At 44.6% G+C, this 23,337-nt stretch overlaps 1 protein-coding gene across 2 annotated transcripts in view; it reads left to right on the top strand.

Annotated features, from left to right (window-relative positions):
• The window catches only part of dscama (Down syndrome cell adhesion molecule a), a gene marked incomplete at its 5' end in the record, with an annotated part of 124,708 nt that overhangs the window by 72,584 nt on the left and 28,787 nt on the right, over positions 1-23,337 (top strand). For both annotated transcript variants that reach the window (XM_079507391.1, XM_079507390.1), the window contains 8 exons: positions 1,118-1,264; positions 2,577-2,855; positions 3,242-3,517; positions 3,896-4,192; positions 5,831-6,106; positions 10,494-10,772; positions 12,011-12,130; positions 12,593-12,772. In XM_079507391.1, the coding sequence (XP_079363517.1) occupies positions 1,118-1,264; positions 2,577-2,855; positions 3,242-3,517; positions 3,896-4,192; positions 5,831-6,106; positions 10,494-10,772; positions 12,011-12,130; positions 12,593-12,772 (1,854 nt within the window). The remainder of the gene's footprint in view (positions 1-1,117; positions 1,265-2,576; positions 2,856-3,241; positions 3,518-3,895; positions 4,193-5,830; positions 6,107-10,493; positions 10,773-12,010; positions 12,131-12,592; positions 12,773-23,337) is intronic.

Raw genomic sequence — 23,337 nt, 5'->3', positions numbered from 1 at the left:
CATATATGGATCTGTCATGACAGGAAAAAACGGAATGAGACTTATTTAACACCCTATACAGTGCATGCTATGAATTCCCTGCCTATATTATGCACCACTTCCAGAGTCATTCTACCGTACAGAGGAGCTATTTGAGTGCATCCCAAATGGGCTTTTCCATCATCAGTGACACAGGAATACCCTGGCAGCCACTTGCCATATAAGACATCACTTCTCATAAAATGCCAGCCACCTCTCTCTGCTCCATGTGGTCCTGCAAATTAGCATGACATTAGCATGATATTAGCACATCCGACCTGTTCAACGATGCCTTATCAAAGCACTCTGTGATCCTTGCGCTCCCTCTGCTTTAGTCTGAAGGAGAGAAAGTGAGTGAAAGAAACAGAAAGAGAGAAACAGACAGACAGAGAGAGAGCACAAGAGAGAGAGGGCGAGACAGAGAGAGAAAGAGAGAGAGAGAGAGAGAGTGTTCCCCCCTGAGAGAGAGAGAAGAACGATGAGCTACATGATAATGAGCTGTGTTACAGAGCCACACAACACACAGACTTGTCACAGTGGCTCCGAGCTGTGCTGAGCTAAATGGGCTGCAGCAGATGTTTGGTGACTACTGTACAATCACACAGGGCCGCATACCTCACTTGACTTGCAAATATTTGCTAAGTGACTCCAATATTGGATTATATGGCTTTTTTCCCCCTCCCTTGAAGCAATTTCAGTGTATAAAAACAAAGAAACATAATACCATTTGTCTTTGCACAATCTCACTGTACTGTAGATGAATGAATGAAGAATGAAGTGTGACGTACTTTACTGTACTATATGACTGGTATTTTGGCTATTTTTTTATACCTGAGTTGGATTTACTTGTGATTATGTGGTTAGCATTTAGCACCTTTACCTGTTGCACGAACTAGCCTATTGAACTGCACCTTAAGAACACTGTAGTAGTCTACCTGCTGCTACTTTCTTTTACTGTTCCTTGTCTCAAGGAAGCTTGTTATGTACACCTGCATATGATGCTAATGTTCTCAACCAGTGGTAAAGATTATTCTTCTGTGGTGTAAAATTCTGTACTATGCTCATGTGGCCGTTTGTTTTTGTGCATGTTCTTTTGCAGTGTCACGGTTTCTCATCACGTCTACGGGAGCCCTGTACATCCTAGATGTGCAAATGGAGGACGGGTTGTACAACTACAGATGCATGACGCGCCACCGCTACTCAGGAGACACCCGACAGAGCAATAGTGCCCGCCTCATAGTCTCAGGTACGCGGAACAGCAGCACACCATCATTGTCGGGTAGAAACCTTGTATGTCCAATTCAGAAGCATACGAATATGAAATATGGAGATACAAGGTTTTACCACACACCTTTTGTGCAACACTCTTGTATGATGAAGTAGGCCTTTAATTACAAGGGAAAAAAACTGGGGGAAAAAAAAAGAAAAGTTGCCCGACAGCAACGACATGCAAATGCTAATTCTCCCTAAAGAGTCATCCAGGCCTTAATGTGAAAATGTGAAAGTGTGGATAAATTGTCTCTCGGTTTGTTACATCATCCAATAAATCAGAAGGGTGGATAGTATACCTGACCTGAATCCCAACTGAAATTGAAATAAGAAAGCTGTGAAACTGAAGCATGAGGAGACTACTTTCTTTTTTACTTTCTTCCTACTTTTCTTCCATGAAAAGAGAGGTTGACATGTGACAAATAAGCAAATGTCCTCGCACAGCTGTTCTGTACTGTAGGTCGTACACATGTATAGGTTGTGAGTTTATGGTAAACTCAGGGCTTTTGTCAGCCTCACAGTGCGATTTTACAGCGGGCGACAGCCAGACGAATTTTCCGGAAGGGCATTATTTGTCAATGGGACCCAGCAACTATGGCGATAGCAGGCGAACAGGCGACGGTCGAAAAGTGGGCGGAGGAACGTCGCCTGAAAAGATTGGGCGGCATCGTCCGGCGATATCGGGCAATTAGGCGATAGCCAATGAAATTCATGTGTCGCTCGCCGTTGTTCTCCCGCTGTTAAAACACACCGTGAGACTTATACCAGCGGTTGCTACCACTACGTCTCTGGTCGGGAACAGCACACTTAGTGTTTTTGCCTCTAGACCGGACCAGTCTAGAAATTAGTCTGTTCTAGAGAGCATATTCTTAATAACACTCTTCCCGAGATGCTAGCTGTACGTCATCTGCATAACCCTGGACGGGGTTTGGGGATAGCACATTGGGTGGGGCACAGTCACACAACCGCTTAATCCACCCATTGATGGCAAGAACAAAGTTAATGGCACTCCATGAACAGCCTGTTTTAATGCCTACTTGGAGAGGTATTGTGTCTGTCAGTTGTTTTCCGCAGATTACTTGTATGAATGATGTTTCATACACATCCCTAATAATGTCAATAAATACCTGAGCTAGATGTATTGTTTATAACTCTAAGGCATTGGTGATGATGACTGTGATAACGCGTTATTCAAACAATAACGGCAAATCAAGTGAGGGACACTGTCAAACCTGTGACACAAGCTATAGAAGTTCTCTTCATAATTAACACACGTCCCTACCTTCCAGACCCAACCAACTCAGCGCCCCACATCCTGGACAGCTTTGAGCGCCGTGATGTGATGGCGTCCCATCGGGTGGAGTTACCCTGCAAGGCCTCCGGTCACCCAGCACCCAAGTACCGCTGGCTGAAGGACAACCGTCCGCTCGAGCCCGACTCGCGCTTCCGGCAGAGTGTGACGGGCCTGCTGATAGAAAGGGCTCAACCGAGTGACACAGGGACATATGTGTGTGAGGTCTGGAACAGCTACGGCAATGCTGAGGTTACTGGAAGCCTCCACGTCAAAGGTCAGTGGTGGACCTTTTGTGGTGGATCTTAATATTGGCATAGCCTACAAAAATATACTGATATACATGTAATGTTTCTTAACCAGTGGTAATTACAGGTGGTTCGTGGGAAATTGTACTTTAAATGTTTAAAGTACAACTAATAGGTGTAGTGTAGGAATAAATAATGACCTAAAGACCTGATATAGCCTGCGGTGTGTGCAACTAAGTATATCACAATCTATAAGCTCACAATATACTGTAATAAATAAATTCCTTCTTCTAGGTCCTTGTTCGAAAAAAAAACCCACTACTGTAATGCATCTTTAGCATGGTTTTTATGCCAGGTGATGCTACGTAGTATTACTATGGAAGTCAGCCACTTAACCACATTCCACCCCTTCCAGAGCATCTGAAGGCAGTGGTGAGCCCACGGAAGGTGAAGGGCAGCGTGGGGAGCCAGGTGTCGCTGTCCTGCAGTGTGACTGGTTCTGAGGAGTACCAGATGTCCTGGTACCGCAACGGAGAGCTCATCTACCCCGGGAACAGTGTTCGCATAACAGGCCAGAACCGGGAGAACCTGGTAATGGGCGGCATGGCCAAGAGTGACGGAGGAGCTTACCAGTGCTTTGCCAGGCACGGCAAGATGTCTGCCCAGGATTTTGTTCAGGTCATCCTGGAAGGTCAGCACTTGTAATTAGAAGCATGTTTTTCGTGGTTGTTTGCATGTATGTGTTTAAAAGAGTATGTGCTTGTGCTAATGATTGCTGCTGTGCAGCCCAGCCCAAGCCCCTCTTATTAGATTATGTGAAAGAGGTTTGCATAGCTGCGTCAGCATAGTAACTGCATCTGTCTCCCATGGCCATGCACCAATATAAAGAGGTTAGAGCGGTAATCAATAGTGGGTCCAGAGAAGAAACCAGCATTACCAGCAACCAAGCTTACCCATACTCCTTAGCCGTTGGTATATAAGGGATATAAATATACTGCTGTGTATTACTCAGGATATTTTCATTTTTTATGCATGTCATCACACTAAAACCTGCTCTTTAACCTTCCAGACGGCACGCCCAAGATCCTGTCCTCGTTCAGCGAGAAAGTCTTCAACATCAATGAGTTTGTGTCGCTGGCATGCACGGTGAAAGGTACGCCCGAGCCCCGGGTGACGTGGACCCTGGACGACGAGCCTGTGGTACGGGACAGCCGCCACCGCATCTCCCACTACACCAACACGGAGGGCCACGTGGTCAGCCACCTCAACATCAGCCAGACCCAGGTCCCCGACGGAGGCGTCTATCGCTGCATCTGCAACAACTCGGCCGGGACCGTCTCCTACCAGGCGCGAATAAACGTAAGAGGTGCTTGTCAGATCAGCTCTTCCAGCACACCATCACATATACATATGCACATCCACGCACGTGTCTTGATTTGTTTTGCTCCGGGGTGTTCATTGAAACTTCAGTAACTATAGGGGTCTCCATGTCTTTACTCTTTACAGAAAATAAATACTCAGGTGTGGATACCAGTTATCCCATTAAGAAAGAGAACACATACTGGATACAGGATAAACAGTGGAATTGGAAGTGATCTTGTTATTAGAAACTAGTTATACGGGAATAATCTAGTGATACAGGACATCCATGCTGCTAGTCTATGTGTCAGACAAGAGAGACGTACTGGCCTCGTTGCTTTATTTTCATATTCCGAATAGGGCAGGAGATTCTGCAGGCTCCTGGAGTGCCCCCACCTATCATCAGTCACCGATGTCAACATTAACCTATCTAACGCCCTGCTTCCTTCCTAACACCTGCTGATAGCTTTATATTGGGACGCCATTAGGGTGATTTACAGTTAGTACTCGTGTATGACTCTGGAGCTATCTGTTCTCTACAGGGAGATGGTTGGCTGGATTGCCATTGTTGTGTAGCAGTAATACTGGGGCACTCTAGCCCCCCCTACTCCCACCCCTCCTCAGAGTCAATGCCATTATCGTTTCTGCGTTGCGGAGCGAAGGGTACTTGCTGTATACTGATGTGCGTAATTTGATTGTGTTCATTCTTGCATGTTGTTAAAGCTAAACAGGGCGATTCCATAGCTTCTTATGTGAGGGTCCATGATTTGCTGAATGCAGCCAAGCGATGAAGATAAATCTCCACAGGTGCCATTTGCAGAGAAAGTGTAATGACTGCTTCTTCACGTCATTGGCTCCTTAATCGTGCTAAAGAGAGTATCAAACTCCCTGGATGTGCCTGTGCTCAAAGTACACTACAGAGCCCAGTAAGACTGTCCTCTGCGGTACATTCATAAAGGAAAGCCTAATAGTCAATTTTCTCTGATAAGCATCATGGATGTGGTGCTATGGAAGCCTATTGGTTTATTCTGTTGGTTTTGCATGAGTGTGTGTGAGCGAGTGCGGGGAACATGAGTAATGGTTTTGATAATAGGTTGGTGAGTGGGGGGAGCGAGGGAACATTCCGCTCTAATGCTTGTCAGAGGTAATCGCGGCCGACGCAGAAGAGGTGGGGAGCACTAGGTAATATTCACTTCAGACTCAAATGGAAGGGTACACGCTCCACCTAATTCATCCAGGAATAAGCCCCCCTCCACGTCACTGACAAGGCAAGATGCAAATTTGGTATGAAGAGAGAGTAGAAGGAATATGAAAAAAGGAAAAAAGGATTGATGCATCTCTGTTACTTTGCTCGCTGGAATTGATTTCTTTGTTGAGGCACAGGGAGATACTTGGATGTGATCATTTGCTTTGGATGATGAGAACGAGGTACCGCAGGTGGGAAGATAGCTACTACTCTGGGAATTCCAGATTGTGACTCATTAAGTTTATTCCTCGATTTATAAAAATGAATCAAGACATAATAAACTTGCAGTGTTCTGAAACACGCAAGACACTTACAGTACACAACACAATGCTTTTCCACGACCCACCATGCCTCAAAACCATTTTAAGAGAGGTGTTTTCTCCATTGCGACTTTTTAAGGGCCTGCCAGCATACGACCAATGAAGAACCTCACTGCCATCGCTGGGCGGGACATGTACATCCACTGTCGCGTCATTGGCTACCCGTACTACTCCATCAAGTGGTACAAGGACTCCAACTTGCTGCCATACAACCACCGCCAGCGAGCCTTTGAGAACAACGGCACGCTGAAGCTGTTTGACGTGCAGAAGGACGTGGACGAGGGAGAGTACACGTGCAACGTGTTGGTGCAGCCGCAGCTCTCCACACACCAGAGTGTGCATGTCAGTGTGAAAGGTACTATGGGCCACAAACACATCTGTCAATTAGCCACTTAAAGGACAACTTTAGTTTTTTTCAACCAAGGTTCATGTTATAGGTTGTTATTAGAGAAAGTAAAAGATGAGTGTTATTTTTTTCTTCATTTTCTGCTTTCTTTCGTTTTTTTCGATTTTAGCTATTTTTTACAGGGGGGCGGGGGCATTCGAACATGGGGCTTTTAACCAAATTTTATAGCGATTTGTTTTTTTATTATTTACTATAGTCCTACTAGACCTCAGAAAATTACATCTGGCCACAAAAGATCACAGGATCTGCTGAATGTGAAGGGGGTACTATAGGGGGCTGCCATACTGTGTTGTAGGCTCAGTTGTCAGTTTGTCACCTCCCCCTTCACACGATCATGTGATCTTTTGTGGCCCGATGTAATTTTCTGGGGTCTAGTAGGTAAATAATAATAAATAAATTAAAAAAAAATCGCTAAAAAATTTTGTAAAAGAAATTCGAAGTTCGAATGCCCCTGCCCCCTGTAAAAGAAATAGCTAAAATCGCTAAAACTAAAGAAAGCAGTAAATTAAAAAAATATTTTATGTTTTTGGTTCAAATAAGTGCTTTATATATTTTTTCAGTAGTCTGACTATCTTTCCAGCTCTTTACTAAACAGAAAATACATTTTCAGGTTAGGGTACGCCTGGGTACCAATGTTATCCAATCAGGAGAGAGAATTCATACTGGATACAGGACAAACAAGAGAAATTGGAAGTGATGAAACAAAAACAACGAGCATACACTACAAAATAGAAACAACGAGCAAGCCTCACGTAGCGATCAGCCGACGCAGGGAAGCTGGAAGTACCTTCGCTAAAAACGCCGGGACAACGCTCCACACGTCCCAAATTCTTCTCCCTTCTGGCTCCAAAACTATGGAGTGCACTTCCCATTACAATCAGAACTGCAGATTCAATCTTACAATCTTCCGCCGCAGTCTGAAATCGCACCTCTTCAGACTCCATCTTAGCCCATAGCACTTGCCGTAGTACTTGCCCTGGCCTCGACCTCGACCTACAGGCGTATGCACAGGCTCAACTTATGTAACTTAAATAGCACTTTATGTAGACATATCACTCTATAGTGTATACACATATAGTTTCCTTAGATAGATATTCCACTGTTAGTTTACGTAGGATTCATGCTTACTGTAAATCGCTCTGGATTAAGAGCGTCTGCTAAATGCCTAAATTGTAAATTGTACTAATCACGCAGTGATATTAGTTTCGCTACGCGAGGCTAGCTGTAGAAAAGAACTAGCCTTGTCGCGTATCGTGGTGATATCACTGAACTGAATATCTGCCATGGGGCTATGCATTGCAAAGGAAGATGAAGGCTGGCTACGTGAGGCTATAACAGAACTGCAACAATGCGTCGCATTACCACCAGCTTGCTGCTCTTGGCAGAGCTTGAACAGACAGACACACACATGGAGGAGTTGCAGGTCTCTAAATAATTCTGTGGCCACTGTGTGCTTTTCCAGGTTATTTTTCTGTGTGTCGCTCTTAGGAGTTTAAAATGTGAGGTGTTGTGTTGTGTGACTGTGAGCTTCTCCTCGCTCTGGTCTCCTCTGTGACGTCACCATGGCTCGACCAATCGAGAGCAGCATGCAGCGCTGCTGGCCCATGGGTTCCCAGAACTCAGGTTTTAGTACTACCTCAAAAGCAGGACTGAAAAAAGGTTCAGAGAACCTTGTCTGAAACCGGGCCGTACAGCGCTGTGCGCTGTTGAAACAAACCCAGAACCAAAACAATAGGTTCAGATTCTGGAAAGTTCTGGTTCCACCTTGCTAGTGGAAAAGGGGCTTTAGTCTCGTCCCTTTCAGTATTAGATTTTGTTTTGCAATGTCCCGCCCCTATTTGAATACTGGGCCCTGGTTGGTTCTAGCCTGGTTACAGGCGAATCAGGTTGGCTCGTCACCACTTCGGCCGTGAAGTCCTCCCACAATTGAGAGGGGCCAGACTTAATCTTCCTGGGGAAATATGCATTGCAAAGGCAGATGAAGGCTGGCTATGCAAGGCTAACAATGAGCAGACACTGCAACATAGAAACTGATAAATTATCTTTGTGGAGGTCTTTCTCCTGATTGGATAGCATTGATATCCCAATGCTCATGCCAAAAATAGCCAAACTACAAGCTTACAACTCATTGCAATGCGACACATTGAGAGCTTTAAGCATGGAGAGAGTTTATCACGATCCACGTCCACCCACGATCCCCAATACTCACACGTGTTGAATCACACATCGCCTTATAAACAGTTCAAATCATCACCTCTATATATTTGTCAACCATGCTGTGTTCAGCAAAACACTGATAGGGAACGGGCTATTGGTATAATATGAGACGCTGTGCACCCATGTAGCCCGCCACATCACTGATAGCAGAGTGGCATCTCCATCATCATCATACTACGGCCGGCTTATATCAGCTGATCTGAATATGCAGTGCTGAGGCGGCGGGCTGAGTCAGATGTTGATAACCCCAGAAGGCTCTCCTCCTTCATTGACGATGCATAATGATGTCGCTGTGGGGGCAGAAACCTGGTATCTCCATATTGAAACTATTTATGGTTCCTATTTGGGGGAGGGCGGGTATAAGGCCCTATTTGGTCATACTGTAGTTTCACACAAAAGTATACCAAAAGTAGCAGATGTACAAGTTCACAATGTGTTGTGACGCGACAAGTTGTGAGCTTGTTGATCTGCTATTGTTTTATTCTATTTTTTGTGTTTTTTATAAATATTGAACCAATGAAAAACAAGCTTGTACTACGGATACAAAAATCCACTGAACGCAGCTTTTCCTGAAACGTATCGCATTTGGACAGGTTTCCACCTGACAGCGACGATAATTTGAAATGTTAAAACCCCCGGCCCCCCCGCCCCCCCCCTAACCCCCCACCCCCGGCCTCTGTTCCTTTGGTGGGGTCTCTGCGTGGCTAACGAGTGCATACACAAGGGGGGGGTGGGGATGGGGGGGGGATCACACGGCACTAGACGAAGCCATGCCCGCCATTCCGCCCTGGCTAATTTACCTCGCGGCTGCTTAGCATTCCGCCACTGCCGAGGGGGGAATCCCCAGGAGCCTATTATGCCTATTTTGTTGTGAATTAAATAAGCGCTGAAGTGCTGCTTATTCCAATGCTATTTTAAATCATTAATTTTCCAAAGCATCTGTTTCTCACGATGGCTACAGTGTCCCTAGAGAGAGAGAGAGAGAGCGAGAGAGAGAGAGAGAGAGAGAGAGAGAGAGAGAGGGGGGTGGGGGGGTGGGGGGGGTTGGAGGAATTGGAGGTGTTGTTTGAGTGAGAATTCGGGTTCACTGCGTAAGGAAAAGTAATACAAAAACGAATCTGTCACCCACAGCTGCGTGAAGCTTTGGTCTAAATAACAAGTGATAATTTGTGAATGACGTAAGGAAAGGATCCCCCCCCCCACACACACACACACACACACATTGAATTTAAGAACCATTCTTATTATCATCGTATCATATTAGTACCCACTCCATTTTTTATGCAAAACATCAGAATTTAAATGAGTTGTTTCAAGCCACTTTACATGTAGAGCAGAGACCCGAAAAACATCCCTCCCTGGGGCGTTACCATGTCTATGCTCGGACGTAGAAAGAATATACGCCTCCCTGGGCAAGCAATTTTGCGACAGTGGTAACGAAAAACTCCCCCTTCACTGGAAGAAACGTCAAGCAAGGTCAAGAAGGAGAGACAGAGAGGGAGATACAGGCAAATACAAGTAGTAGTAATAATGCATACATATAATAGTGTAAGATAATATAATAATTGTATGACAATAATGTTAGATAATGTATAGTGGTATAGAGTATAAGAATGTTAAGATAACATACAGTGTAGTGGTATAGTAGTAGCAATCCATGGTCGTGCTCCGTGGAGAGGCCTGGTCCGCAATCACACTCTTGATCTGCAGATGGGGGTCCGTAATAGCAGTCCATGGAACTGAAAAGTGGGAGACACAGAGGAGCTGCTGCCCGGATGTCAAGTTGACAGGTCTTCTTAAGCCTAGTTCAGACAAAGGACTGTTGTCCATAATATACCCCCATACTAGATTTGTGTTTAGATAAAGTGCTTCTCAATTTTGTAAAGATAACAGATCTAGAAGCTCCCAATGCGTTTGCGATTTGATTTTTTTGCGAGCTTGTAGATTGGCTATGTGTATGCAGGGGTTAAAGTGGTTAAACTGATTTTGATGATATATTAACAATTTGTTTATTTTTTGGAGGGACCCCCTGGAACCCCCTCACGGGTCCCCCGGACCCCACTTTTGAGAGCCACAGTTTTACAATGTCTTACAATACGTGCTCTCACCTCTCACGCAGTCCCGCCAACCATCCACCCCTTTGAGTTCCCTCGCTTCTCCATCGGCCAGCGTGTGTTCATCCCCTGCGTGGTCATGTCCGGCGACCAGCCGGTCTTCATCACCTGGCAGAAGGACGGCCGACCCATCCCGGCCAGCCTGAGCGTCACCATAGACAACATAGACTTCACCAGCTCGCTGCGCGTCTCCAACCTGACGCTGCTGCACAACGGGAACTACACCTGCATCGCCCGCAACCAGGCAGCCGCCGTGGAGCATCAGAGTCAGCTCATTGTGCGAGGTGAGACGGTAGACATCAGACTGGCACGCACTGCTAGTGTGCGGTGGTGGAAGATGTATTTTGTTTTACTTAAGTAAAAGTACCTCAATGTAGAAATTATTATGTTACAAGTAAAACTCCTGTATTGAAAATGTTACTTCAATCTGAGCAGTCTGAATAGGAGCAGGGATAAAACGTATCCACACCGGCAATAAAGATTAGTGACAGAGAAGTTATGTCAAAAGCAGAGGCATAGGTCAAGTTGAAACCTGGGCATGTTGTCGCTGTCAGGCAGAAAACTTGTATCTTCTTACTGTTTTTTCATCAATGAACGCCCTTTCATCACACAAATGTATCAAAGGTAGCAGATTTCCTCTCGATCCTGGACTATGGAGACATTATTTATAGGTGTGTTGCTCCATCACTTTAAAAGCGGCTAGACACTGTCTACCACTCTGCCTTACGGTGGACTACTGGTGATAATTATGGTACCTCCTGTACCACTGTGCACTTTATGAGAACTCAGGTTTATCCTCTCTGACTGAGAGGCGAGATAAACACTGGCTACTATTCTTTATAAAGCCATTGCTGGGAGGACTATGCCTGCCTATATTTGCTCCATGCTGGAACTGAATGATAGCACCTATCAGACCCGCTCTAGTGATTTCTTAAGGCTCAAGGTTCCTCAAGCTCAGACAGAGCTGGGCAACTAAGCTTTCTATGTTAGTGGCCCAACATCTTAGAATGAACTCCAAAACTCTTTAAAACTGAGCTCCCTGCCATCTTTCGGTCAGTTCAAAGGAATACTCCAAAACAATTTTGACCGTGACTGCTCCTGCTTCAATTGATTTATTTTATTTGATTGACTGGTTATTCTGCATAAAGTTCCTTTGTAATTTACCCTGATATATACTGTATTGTGTGAATCTTGGATGAATCTTACTGTATTTTGTATATTGTAACCTCTGCTTTCCCTCTGTTATTGCCCTGAGTCTAATGATCATTATAACAACGTGAAAGAAAATATTTAAAAAGAAGGACAAAGTTTATATTTGTGGACAATCAAAATATCTTGGATTTCTTCATGTGGTGTCATTAAAATTAATTAATGTTGATATGGCACACTGACAATCTAGAAAATAAAAACATGGCACTTAATTTAAAAAAGCTTGCAGACCCCTGCAGTAGATGACTGCCTTTGGAGCACTTCACTATACCAGTATATACACGGCTGATCAATAACACTTTTGACTTTGCAGTGCCTCCCAAATTTGTGGTACAACCCAAAGACCAGGACGGCATCTATGGGAAGGCTGTGATACTTAACTGTTCAGCAGAGGGATACCCAGTTCCTACCATCCAGTGGGAGTACTCTAAAGGTATACATGCATGCATGCATGCTCACAAATCACACACACCAAGATCATACCCATTTGTTCTATGTACAACCACGTAGGTTCAGTAAGAGTACTTTGAATGTCACAGACGCTCATAGATTTTCCTTATTGAATTGCAAAATATGTTTTTTTTCCCCCTGCGGCGAGTAGATCCTCCTTTTTCTGAATGCCAACACAACAAACACAATGTCCACAGCCTTGAGGTTGAATTTGAAAGCTAAGCAAGCATCCACCTCCACAAGCTGCAAACAAACAACATGAGTTGCCGTGTTAAAAGAAAAGGATTGCACAGACACTGCTCCAAAAGGAGGAAATACATGATATAGTGTCAGCTAGACTTGCCTCACAGTATGTCACCTACTGAACACTTCACGGGCCACCGCCGGTATGACATCTTTACTCCTGTTCATGTCAAATATTGAGGCATTGTATTCTTTTTAACAGGCGCCGGCGTGCCCCAGTTCCAGCCCATAGCCCTAAACTCAGGTTTCCGTATTGAGGTGTTGGTCAATGGCTCTCTGCTCATCAAACATGTGCTGGAGGAAGATAGCGGCTTCTACCTGTGTAGGGTCAGCAATGATGTGGGGGCCGATGTCAGCAAATCCATGTACCTCATGGTCAAAAGTAAGTCTTGTGATTATCCTAATTTGTACAAAAAAAAACCTTAGCAGTTCTTCGGGATGCATATACTTTATGTGAAGTTGAATGTTTTTCAGTGTCAAGACTTTCAGATCTGCAGTCATTTCTAGCAAAGGCTTGTTCATGGCAGCCATTTTGTCGGTTATGCAGGGACAGCTCCAGAGCTCCCCCCTTCTATTTGGCGGGAAGAGATTTGGTGTATATGGACAAAGCGGTACAAGTACAGAGCCAACTCACGTCCAGTATACTAAGTATAGAGAGTCTGACTCTAAATGATTAAAGCTCAAATGTGTTCAGCTATGTCTTCAAATAATCATTCATTACTGTATACTTTGACCAGCTGACCTTCCTGGTGTCTGCAAAAGCTGCTCGGGGGTCGCTCGCTCGCTGCCGCGGGTGGCACTGAGAGGTCGAAGGTTAAATGTTCTGGAGTCAGGGTCTGCTTTGTCCGTGCCAGTCAGGAGCCACCGGCACCGCTTTCTGCCTGAGCGAATCCTACGAAAGCAACGCTCACTGCCACCACCGCCACATCGCTTGGAGAAAGCAGTGTTTATCCGCACTGTGACCAAGGACTTAGCTCCCCTCCATTAAATCCTGAATTCCGCATGCAGGCAGGGTCTGCCATGTGGAAAAGAGGGCTGAGGGATGGAAGGGGGGGGGGGGGGGGCAGTGGGGGTGAGGGGGCGGGTGGTTGTGAGGGAGAGAGGGAGGAAGTAAGGATTGGGTTATCCATGTACATTCCTCCCCCTCTCTTCCCTTTATAATTTAGTCTTCGCCTTCTCTACTGCACGCTCTCTTAAGACAGCTTATCCTAGTTTCTGGCTCTATAAATGTATGTGCATAAGGAAGGTTGGGTGTTTTGTATGTGGTTCAGTATAAATGGCCATCTCCGTTTTATCAGTGATAGCCCTCCCCTATAGGTGTGTGCATGTGTTTTATCAGTGATAGCCCTCCCCTATAGGTGTGTGCATGTGTTTTATCAGTGATAGCCCTCCCCTATAGGTGTGTGCATGTGTTTTATCAGTGATAGCCCTCCCCTATAGGTGTGTGCATGTGTTTTATCAGTGATAGCCCTCTCCTATAGGTGTGTGCATGTGTTTGTCTAAACAGGCTGTTTGTTTATTGGTTTGTTTTTTCTTTTCAGGAGGTTGACATCCCAATCCTAATCCTTGTTTTCAGGTTATAGTTTATTTAGGTATTGTTCAGGATGGCTAAAATGCACACCCAAAACATACAGTACACCCCCCAAAGTCAGTGATACAGAAATCAAACAAGACATTTTGCTGAGCTGTACATAATTCATCCAATTTGCTTATCAAATATAGCACACCATGGGCCTGCTCCTAAATGCTCCTTTATGAGGTAGCATTCCCTTTTTCTAAAAAGAATACTGCCCTCTGCTGGTAGGAAGTAAAACTGACAAACCATGGTAGACCACCCTGGCCCAGCCAGCGTGCTTTCTGGTGACTCTGGTCTAGGGGGGTGGCCGCGCATGGAGCAAGCGCTGGAGAACATTGGTTCACCGATCGCCCGCCCCTGCCCCTGCCCCCCTCCGTTCCTCCCCACCCTGGTAGAAAACAGCGGAGAAAACTGACGTCACCATTATTTCGAGCGACGCCCCCCTCTGCACTGTAGTTCACTCCCACTCCTATTTCCCCAGGCTTTCATTTTTTGAGCCAATGCGAACGGAAATAAAAGGCTTGGTACCGAGGCTACTAGACTATTAACCAACCCCCCCCCCCCCCCCCCCCCCCCCCCCCTAAATGAAATTATTATTTTAGGATAAATTATTTATCAGTCAGTGATAATACTAGATTCTCACCGATACAAACACTAGTTTCGGACTCCCACATCCAGTGTTTTCTTTTTATGGATTCATATACTCCTATGAAAGCAATAACAACGTTCTCCTTTTCTTGACTATCACCAAATCCTGCTTCTTTAATTTAAACCCAAGTCACATGATGGCATCGCACACTGAAAATAGCAGACCTATATAAGCTGATATAAGCTTCTGCCAGACAGCAACGATCCAGGCATTCCCAAGGCCTTCCTACTACAACTGACCATTAAGTAATAGCATCTGCTCTACATGTATGCTGAGAGGCACATACCGTACAAGCATGTGTAAAGGTTCATTTTTCTTTGATGAGGCTTTCTTAAATCAGAAATATCCAAACAAACAGATCACACAGTCAATGTACTGTGTGATCTGTTTTCTGTATCCTGATGACTGCTATGCACAAAACAAATTTCCGAAAGGACAAATAAAGTATCTATCTATCTATCTATCTATCTATCTATCTATCTATCTATCTATCTATCTATCTATCTATCTATCTATCTATCTATCAGTGGTTCCCAAACATTTTCATGTCAAGGACCCCCAAAATGACACTCATTAGCCCACGGCCCCCCATTACAAAAGATATGCCAGGGACCCTCTCAGACACTCTCAGAGTTACAGACCCATAAGGGTCCATTTGGTTCCAAACTATTATTTAGTTGGGGACCCCCTGGAACTCCCTCAAGGACCCCTAGGGGATGGTGGGGACCAATGTCTTAAATGACATGAACAAACACTGACTGCACTCAGTGCACTGTGAAGGTGATTGATCTGTTTTCTTTATTTGTGCCAAAGGATTGTCTATTGTTCTTCTGCAAGATCTCTATGTGTGCAGTAAGCACTGTCATAACATAAAATAGCCATATTAGTTTGTTTTTGCATTTTGCGTGTGTGTGCGCAAGTGTGTGCATTCCCTTAGGTGTGAGCTCATCTCCCTGAGTGTGAGCTTGTTGTTATGATAGTTGTGTTGTCCCTGTAGTTGAGTTGTCTGTCTGTGTAGTAACCCGAAACTCCCTGGGATCCCTTGGAACATAACCTCACCTCCAGGTCCCTTGTGCATGTGTGTGTGCGTGTGTGTGCATGTGTGTGTGTGTGTGTGTGTGTGTGTGTGTGTGTGTGTGTGTGTGTGTGTGTGTGTGTGTGTGTGTGCGTGTGTGTGAGAGACAAAGAGCTCATTAACCCCAGAAGCCTCCGCAGGCCCTGAGCACCAGGCACCAGGCCCGGCCTGTAATTGTGTGGTAACATGCAGTAGGCTACCATACCGTAATGTTCTAATAGAGCACCATACTGTAATGTTCTGCAATACACAGTCATAGAGCTATAATATATCTAGAGAACGGATTTAGGAGCGACAGCTGCATATTGCAGGGTAGCCCCCTGCAATATGCAGTAGGCTACCATACCGTAATCAGAGTCTAATATAGGGGGACCATACCGTAATGTTCTGCAATACGCAGTAGGCTACCATACCGTAATGTTCTGTAATATACCATACCTTACGTAATGTTCTGTACAGGGTCATACTTTCATTTTATGGTTGCTTCGTCATACACTACAGTGTCACACAAAGGCACACGCTCCTACACTCCTACGAGCTAAAAAAATAGCAAGCCTTTAGATCTGCTCTTATTGAAAAAAAATGTTTTAAGTGAAAGTCTGTCTCTGGGCTTTATAAATATTGAACCAATGACCCTTGTGACTAAATGATAATAACTACAGTGGATCTACAATATTGGAAGTCTGATTATTATTTTTTCCAAAAAGGTTTCCTTTCTACCAGACAGCAATGATATGCAGTATCATAGTGTAATGCTCTAGTAATATGCAGTATCATAGTTTATTACTCTAGTAATATTCAGTATAATTGTAATGCTCTAGTAATATGCAGTATCATAGTTTATTACTCTAGTAATATGCAGTATAATTGTAATGCTCTAGTAATATGCAGTATAATTGTAATGCTCTAGTAATATGCAGTATCATAGTTTATTACTCTAGTAATATGCAGTATCATAGTTTATTACTCTAGTAATATGCAGTACCAGATATTAATGTTCCTTGTACATGCTCTGCTGTTTATCACCAGCCTACACTGCTTGAGCAGCAGCAGCTACACTGTGGAAGCCCTTAATGTTAATTTAATTCTGAGACCATACAAATGTAACCAAATGGACCCTTACGGGTGAAACACAGAGTTAAATGAATACCAAGGATTTTTACTGTGTACTTAAAGGGCTTAGGAGCCAATTAGGGAAGCACACAAGCTGACGCATGCTGAAGTGCTCACGTGATGGATAGTATGATCTTCACCGTGCATTATTGGCTGTTCCCAAGTTCAGCTCGGTTTATCCACCGAGCTGTAGACAGATCGACACACCCAGCGATAGATGCAAGAGCAATGCAGGATCCATACTGTAGGTCCCTGACGCAAGTCCGCACGCACACACACGAGTACCCGAAAAAATTGTCCATTGAAAGTACCTGAGATTCTTCGATGACCACAATGGAAATAAGCCCTTGAGCTTTTTCAGGTTTATCCCTTCGACTAGTGTATGTGTTTTTTTTATTACTTGGTGAATATGTCAATACATAATAATACAAATATAAAATAAAAAGATCTATAAGCTCACAACACGTTGCACTGCATTGCGTTGAGTTTGTATTGACTATTTTTAATTGCATGAAATCGCCTAAAATGTAAATTTATGATCCTGACCAACCTCAATCCAACCTCAATTGGTTGTAAACACACACACACACACACACACACACACACACACACACACACACACACACACACACACACACACACACACACACACCATCAGCACTTTGTTGTGTTCACAGAAGAACACAACAAACGACACACTCTTTAATTCCATGACATAATGTACAAGTGTGACTACAACGCACGCAGTGCAGTGATTACAAAAATAATAATGGCCCCTGTGGGCTAATGCAGTGGTTTAGATAGATCCCAGCCTGCCAGGCTATTGTGGTGGACTCTTGGGGAAATGAATTGCAGCTATTGTGATGTCCTAGCTTGGCACTTTCATTGTTATCAGTGTCTGTACACAGGCTAATGCCTAACTCGGTCGCACGACGGTGTCTTGCACGGAAAATAGCAGACCTACAAGCTCACAATGCGGCACATCTGCACCGTGTTGTGATCTTGTTGGTTGGCTATTTTCGAGCACGATGTATAAATGGAGCTTAATGCCTATAGCTAACCATGTATCATCCTGCATAGAAACACAGCCACGCCTTCATTATTTACACGCTGTCCTGCAATGGTGTCGTTACGTGACGAAAATTGCCGATCCACAAGCCCCCCGATGTGTCGCGGTGAGAGGCATTGGATTGGATCTGCTGTTTTCGGCATGTGACACCAGCACACAATGACGTACAACTCATGGTTGTGTGTGTTTATATATTAATTGATTTAATAAAACACTATATATTTTTTGCTTTTTCATTACAGTAGACAAATAATTCTTATTCAATTCCCTGCCAAGTATTTTTCTACCTCCAAAACAGATGCAGTTGAGTCAATTCATTACTACAGTGGATGCTATCAGTCAGTCAACAAGCACTCAGTGTTTATCAGTGCCAATTAAGACCAATCAAGTCTATTAGACGTCATAATGTAGCCAGACACAGCGATGAAAGCCAAGCACATAATGAGACTTAATTGGAGAAAAAACGGTCGCACATGAACCAGCCTCCCAATCCTAACATCCTTGAGAGGAACAGCGAGGAGAATCACATTTGTTTTGTTTCCTATTTATCCAGCCAAACAGCCAGTGGTTGACCGTAATGAAGAATATTTACTTGAGTATCTGTACTTAACTTGAGTATTTGTTTTATACTCATTCACTGCACAACATTTCAAAGACAAATGTTGTACTTTTGACTCCACTACATTCCCGGGAAGGGGTACATTATGAATTAACCACTTAAGCACTATTTAAAATATAATGAAAATAGCTGAAGTATTTGTACTTCATTACTTTAACTCAAGTACAAATTTAACAAGCAGCTGTCACTTAGGTGGTGAGGTGAGTAATATTTGACCAGGAGTGTCTATACTCTGACTAAAGTACTGGGGTTGAGTACTTTGTCCAGCATTGCCCTCCACCCACCTGACCAGCCTGAAGGCCACTGTGTCTGTGGGCATACCGTTGCTATCATGCTCCATGATCCAAGCCAATTGTGCAGCTAAAGGAATTATTTCAGTACGTTGCGGGCAGCCAGTGAACCAGTCATCTATGTGCCGTTGCAGTGACAACCCCCCTCCTCCTCCCTCCCACGCCAGACCATGTCTTTTCCCTGTGCCCACTTACACTGTGCCTCGGGGCCACTGTGCTAGAGAGATCTTGTCTCGTCTTTCCTTGTCTGGTCACCCCCCCCCCCCCCCCTGCCCCCTCCCGCCCACTGCCCCCCAGTGCACGATTGAGCCAGGGCACCCTGTGGCCTACATTGGCCCTCGCCAGGCAGCGATAGTGACAGAGAGCGGGCTAAATGCAGGCTGGCGTTCTAGAGCCACTGACGTGGACTTCATAAGGTGTGTGCGGCAAAGATGCTAGCTTGCTCAACAGCAGAGAGGAGAGGCCAGCAGACTCCAGAGATTCAAAGAGGTTTTCCCGGAATGAAATACGAAACTCCTTTTGAGAAAGTGACTAAAATAAATTTAGTAGATGCTCTTAGTCGCTCTGGATTAAGAGCGTCTGCTTACTCTGCTAATTGCCTAAATTGTAAATGTGTTGGAATGCAATTCATAAAATCTACCAATATGGTATTGTATGTGATCTAATTCTGTGGCTCCCAACATGATGACAATATTAACACTTTTACATAGTAGACTAGGCCTATTTGCCAGTCATTGTACATAAAGTAGCACTCACATTTCCCCCCCAAAGGGAGTATTTAGCATTTTATAAATCAACACTTTATATGGACATTTATATACTGTAGACGCCTTATATACAGTAACTTAGGTGCTTATGGAGATGAATGCTGAAAGCCTCAGATGGGGATGTCTTGTTTCTGCCCAGTTTGCTCCATAAATGCTGGCTCTAAAATAGATTGTAGACCATTTGGAGCCTGTCTCACTCTCTGAGTCTACAGTGTTTCTTTTTTTTAGAGTGGCCATTGAGGAATCATTTCATTGCCATCAGGCAGAAACCTTGTATCTCCATGTTACCAATTTTTTCGTTTTTCCCTAAATGAATGCCCTAATACTTCATCATACAAGTGCCGCACAAAAGTAGTGAAATAGCAGATCTACAAGCTCCGGCTATTTCCCTATTTTGAAATGTTTTTTTTTTTATTATAATAAAAAAGGAACGGTTTTGGACATATAAGGTTTCCACCCAACAGCAGCGATTTCAGATTGTTAACCACTTAGGCCCTCTATACAAAATGGTCCTTAGATGGCTCTGTAATTTGTCCGCTGTCGTATCTTGCCAGAAATAGCAGATCTGCAAGCTCATTGTGAGCTTGTAGATCGGCTAATGTTCCCTCAGGAACAGGGATGCTAGGGCTCAAGTGGTTAACTCACACACACAGTAAGTACCATCCTGCTCGTGTTGTTTTCAGCGGCGCCGACACCATCCGATAAAGACATTTTCAGCGTTTCCTAGTCATTTTTTTCTCTCTTTCCTTTTTCTTTTTTTGTACTCTGCATTGCGACATTCGGGGCGGCGATTGTGTAATCATCATACTCCCCGTGAAAATCAATGGCTGGTTCCATGTTCTATTCAGGTTCCATGTTCTATTCCTGGTTCTATTCCAGGTTCCATGTTCTATTCCTGGATACTAGAAATGGCCCATTCTAAGAGCAGAGATTGGAGAAAGAAGAGAGAGAGGAGGGGAGGGAGGGGGGGGGGGGGGGGGTGTGGAGAGAGAGGAGAGACTGTCCGATGCTGGTTGGCATGGTAACCTGGCCAGGTGAAAGGGAGCCTGGGAGAAGAAGAGAGGGGGGGGGGGGGGGGGGGGGGGGTAGTGGAGGGAGGGGGGCTTTTGTCTCATGGGAGCAGCCAATCAGCAACCAGCCTCATCCCCCCCCCCCCCCCCCATACAATCCCCTGCAGGCATACTGTGTGTATCATCAGTGCCCTCTGGGTTGTTGTGGAGGAACAGGACACTGTGCTGCTGCTGCTACACTCTACAGCAGCCGCTCCCAACCTGTGGGCCGGGGGCCCACCGCTGGGCCGTGAGGATATTACATGTGGGCCCTCAGAATAAAGAAAGATTTTTATGATTTTTAACATTAACATTTAAATTGACATCTAAAAGAAAAAAAGGGTTTTCATTGAGATACCGGTGAATAGGAACTTAAAGTATACTATGTGAGGGCTACTTTAACTGTAATAACTCTCACTCAGTTAAACTGACACTCTGGTTAAACGTCCCCCAACACACACCCTAGCCTCTCATTGCTTTCTTTCCTTTCTCTGTACCTCCAAACCTCCTGCCCCCGTACGGTAACAATACTGTACCCCCGTACGGTACTGTGCCCCGTACGGTAACAATACTGTACCCCCGTACGGCACTGTGCCCCGTACGGTAACAATACTGTACCCCCGTACGGCACTGTGCCCCGTACGGTAACAATACTGTACCCCCGTACGGCACTGTGCCCCGTACGGTAACAATACTGTACCCCCGTACGGTACTGTGCCCCGTACGGTAACAATACTGTACCCCCGTACGGCACTGTGCCCCGTACGGTAACAATACTGTACCCCCGTACGGCACTGTGCCCCGTACGGTAACAATACTGTACCCCCGTACGGTACTGTGCCCCGTACGGTAACAATACTGTACCCCCGTACGGCACTGTGCCCCCGTACGGTAACAATACTGTACCCCCGTACGGCACTGTGCCCCGTACGGTAACAATACTGCTGCATATTACACACTTACATCAGTAGTGCAATTACAGGAGCACCAAGTGCACCTCAGGGCTGGCTCAGCTGTGCTTCTTGCACACGCAGACACACACACACAAACACTTCAGAGAGTCAGATACACACACTCGCATGTCACATCACATGCACGCACACACACACACGCGCGCACATGCACACACACGCGTCGTACGCACGTGCACACACACACATACACACACACACACACACACACACACACACACACACACACACACACACACACACACACACACACACACACACACACACACACACACACACACACACACACACACACACACATGCATGTCTGCAAACGTATATAACGTATATACAGTACACACACATCATGCACATTCAGTACACACAGACACTCGCCCAAATAGTACAGTGTGGCTCATCTCTAAGCCCTCCTCATGTCTCGCAACACACCTATGCTTGAGTTTTCATTTATTTATTTGTATTATCCTCTCTTTGTCATTAACTCATTTATTGCGGCTAGCTGTTAGCATAAATCCCAGTTCCATGTGACACCATACGCGTTCACTTTAGAAGTCGGAGTTTGCCCGCCCCCCCAATAATTGACAATTATTTGCTGGTCACAGAAACTAGTAAAATATCTGGAAAGCCTTCTTCAAATTGGGTCCTTGAGGACTAATGGTGCAATAAAGTTTATAAGACGACTAATGAAATAGTGTAAAGACCATTGAAACATTTAGTTTGCTAATGTCATCTCACACTGTTATAAACATCCCCACCATAAATAAAAGTGAATATGCACCAATATACAGACTTTGGTGCCCGTGCACATGGACTACTTTGAACTGGAGCCAGTTGCATCACCTCACACTAAGTTCAAAACTTAGCCTAGTTACAGCTTAAATGGCTTTTAAGTCAAGCCATTTAACCTATAACTAGGCTAAGTTTGAACTTAGTGTGAGCTGAGGTGGTGCAACTGGCTCCTGTACACTACGCAACCTTGAGAGACCTGTTAAGGACAACTGATGAGAGAGTTACTTACAGGCTGTACATAAACTGTATTCGTTCTCCTGATATAATGTACTGTATAGACTCATTCATAATTATATGCATTGGTGATAGTTGTAATAGTGATGTTCATACATTTATTGGCGATAGACCATACATTTATACCTATACAGATACTGTGTCTTGTGTCACAACCTAAACATACCTATTTTATTTTGTTTTGTTTATCTTGATTTGTCTTTGACTCTTTGTTTCACTCTTACTCCTGTTGCTACTATGACACCTTAATTTCCCCCGGGAGATTTAAAAAACCACAACACACCTTTACAAATTCATTCCTTTCGATTAACCAACACTTTGTGCACAGTTGCACTCTTTATAGTTCACTCCAGATTGTATATTCTGTAGTTTCAGTTTGTGTTCCAGGCATGCCATCTCAACTCTCAGTAGTGTCAACAACATTGGCGTGCATGCCTCCTCTGAGCCACTCGCACAGCAAAATGAGAGTAATGTAGCTTTGCTCCAAAACGATAACGTTTACATAACACCAGAGCAGGGTTATTTCTTTCCCCCCTCTCCTCACTTTTCCAAACGCGCCTCACTAAAAATTCATACTTGTCATGCAAAATAAATCAGCGTTCTTTTCCATTGCCGAGCTCCAAATGGCTGGGGAGTGAATAAGAGATGAGGCTTAAATGTTTGCAACCCCTTGCCTGACGCTTCCCATCACATCAACGGAATCATGCATACTCTGTGTGTGTGTGTGTGTGTGTGTGTGTGTGTGT

This window comes from Electrona antarctica (genome assembly GCF_951216825.1).
Source record: "Electrona antarctica genome assembly, chromosome: 8".
Taxonomy (NCBI): domain Eukaryota; kingdom Metazoa; phylum Chordata; class Actinopteri; order Myctophiformes; family Myctophidae; genus Electrona; species Electrona antarctica.
Note: the sequence above shows the minus strand (reverse complement) of the source record. Positions and strands in the feature narration are given on the sequence as shown.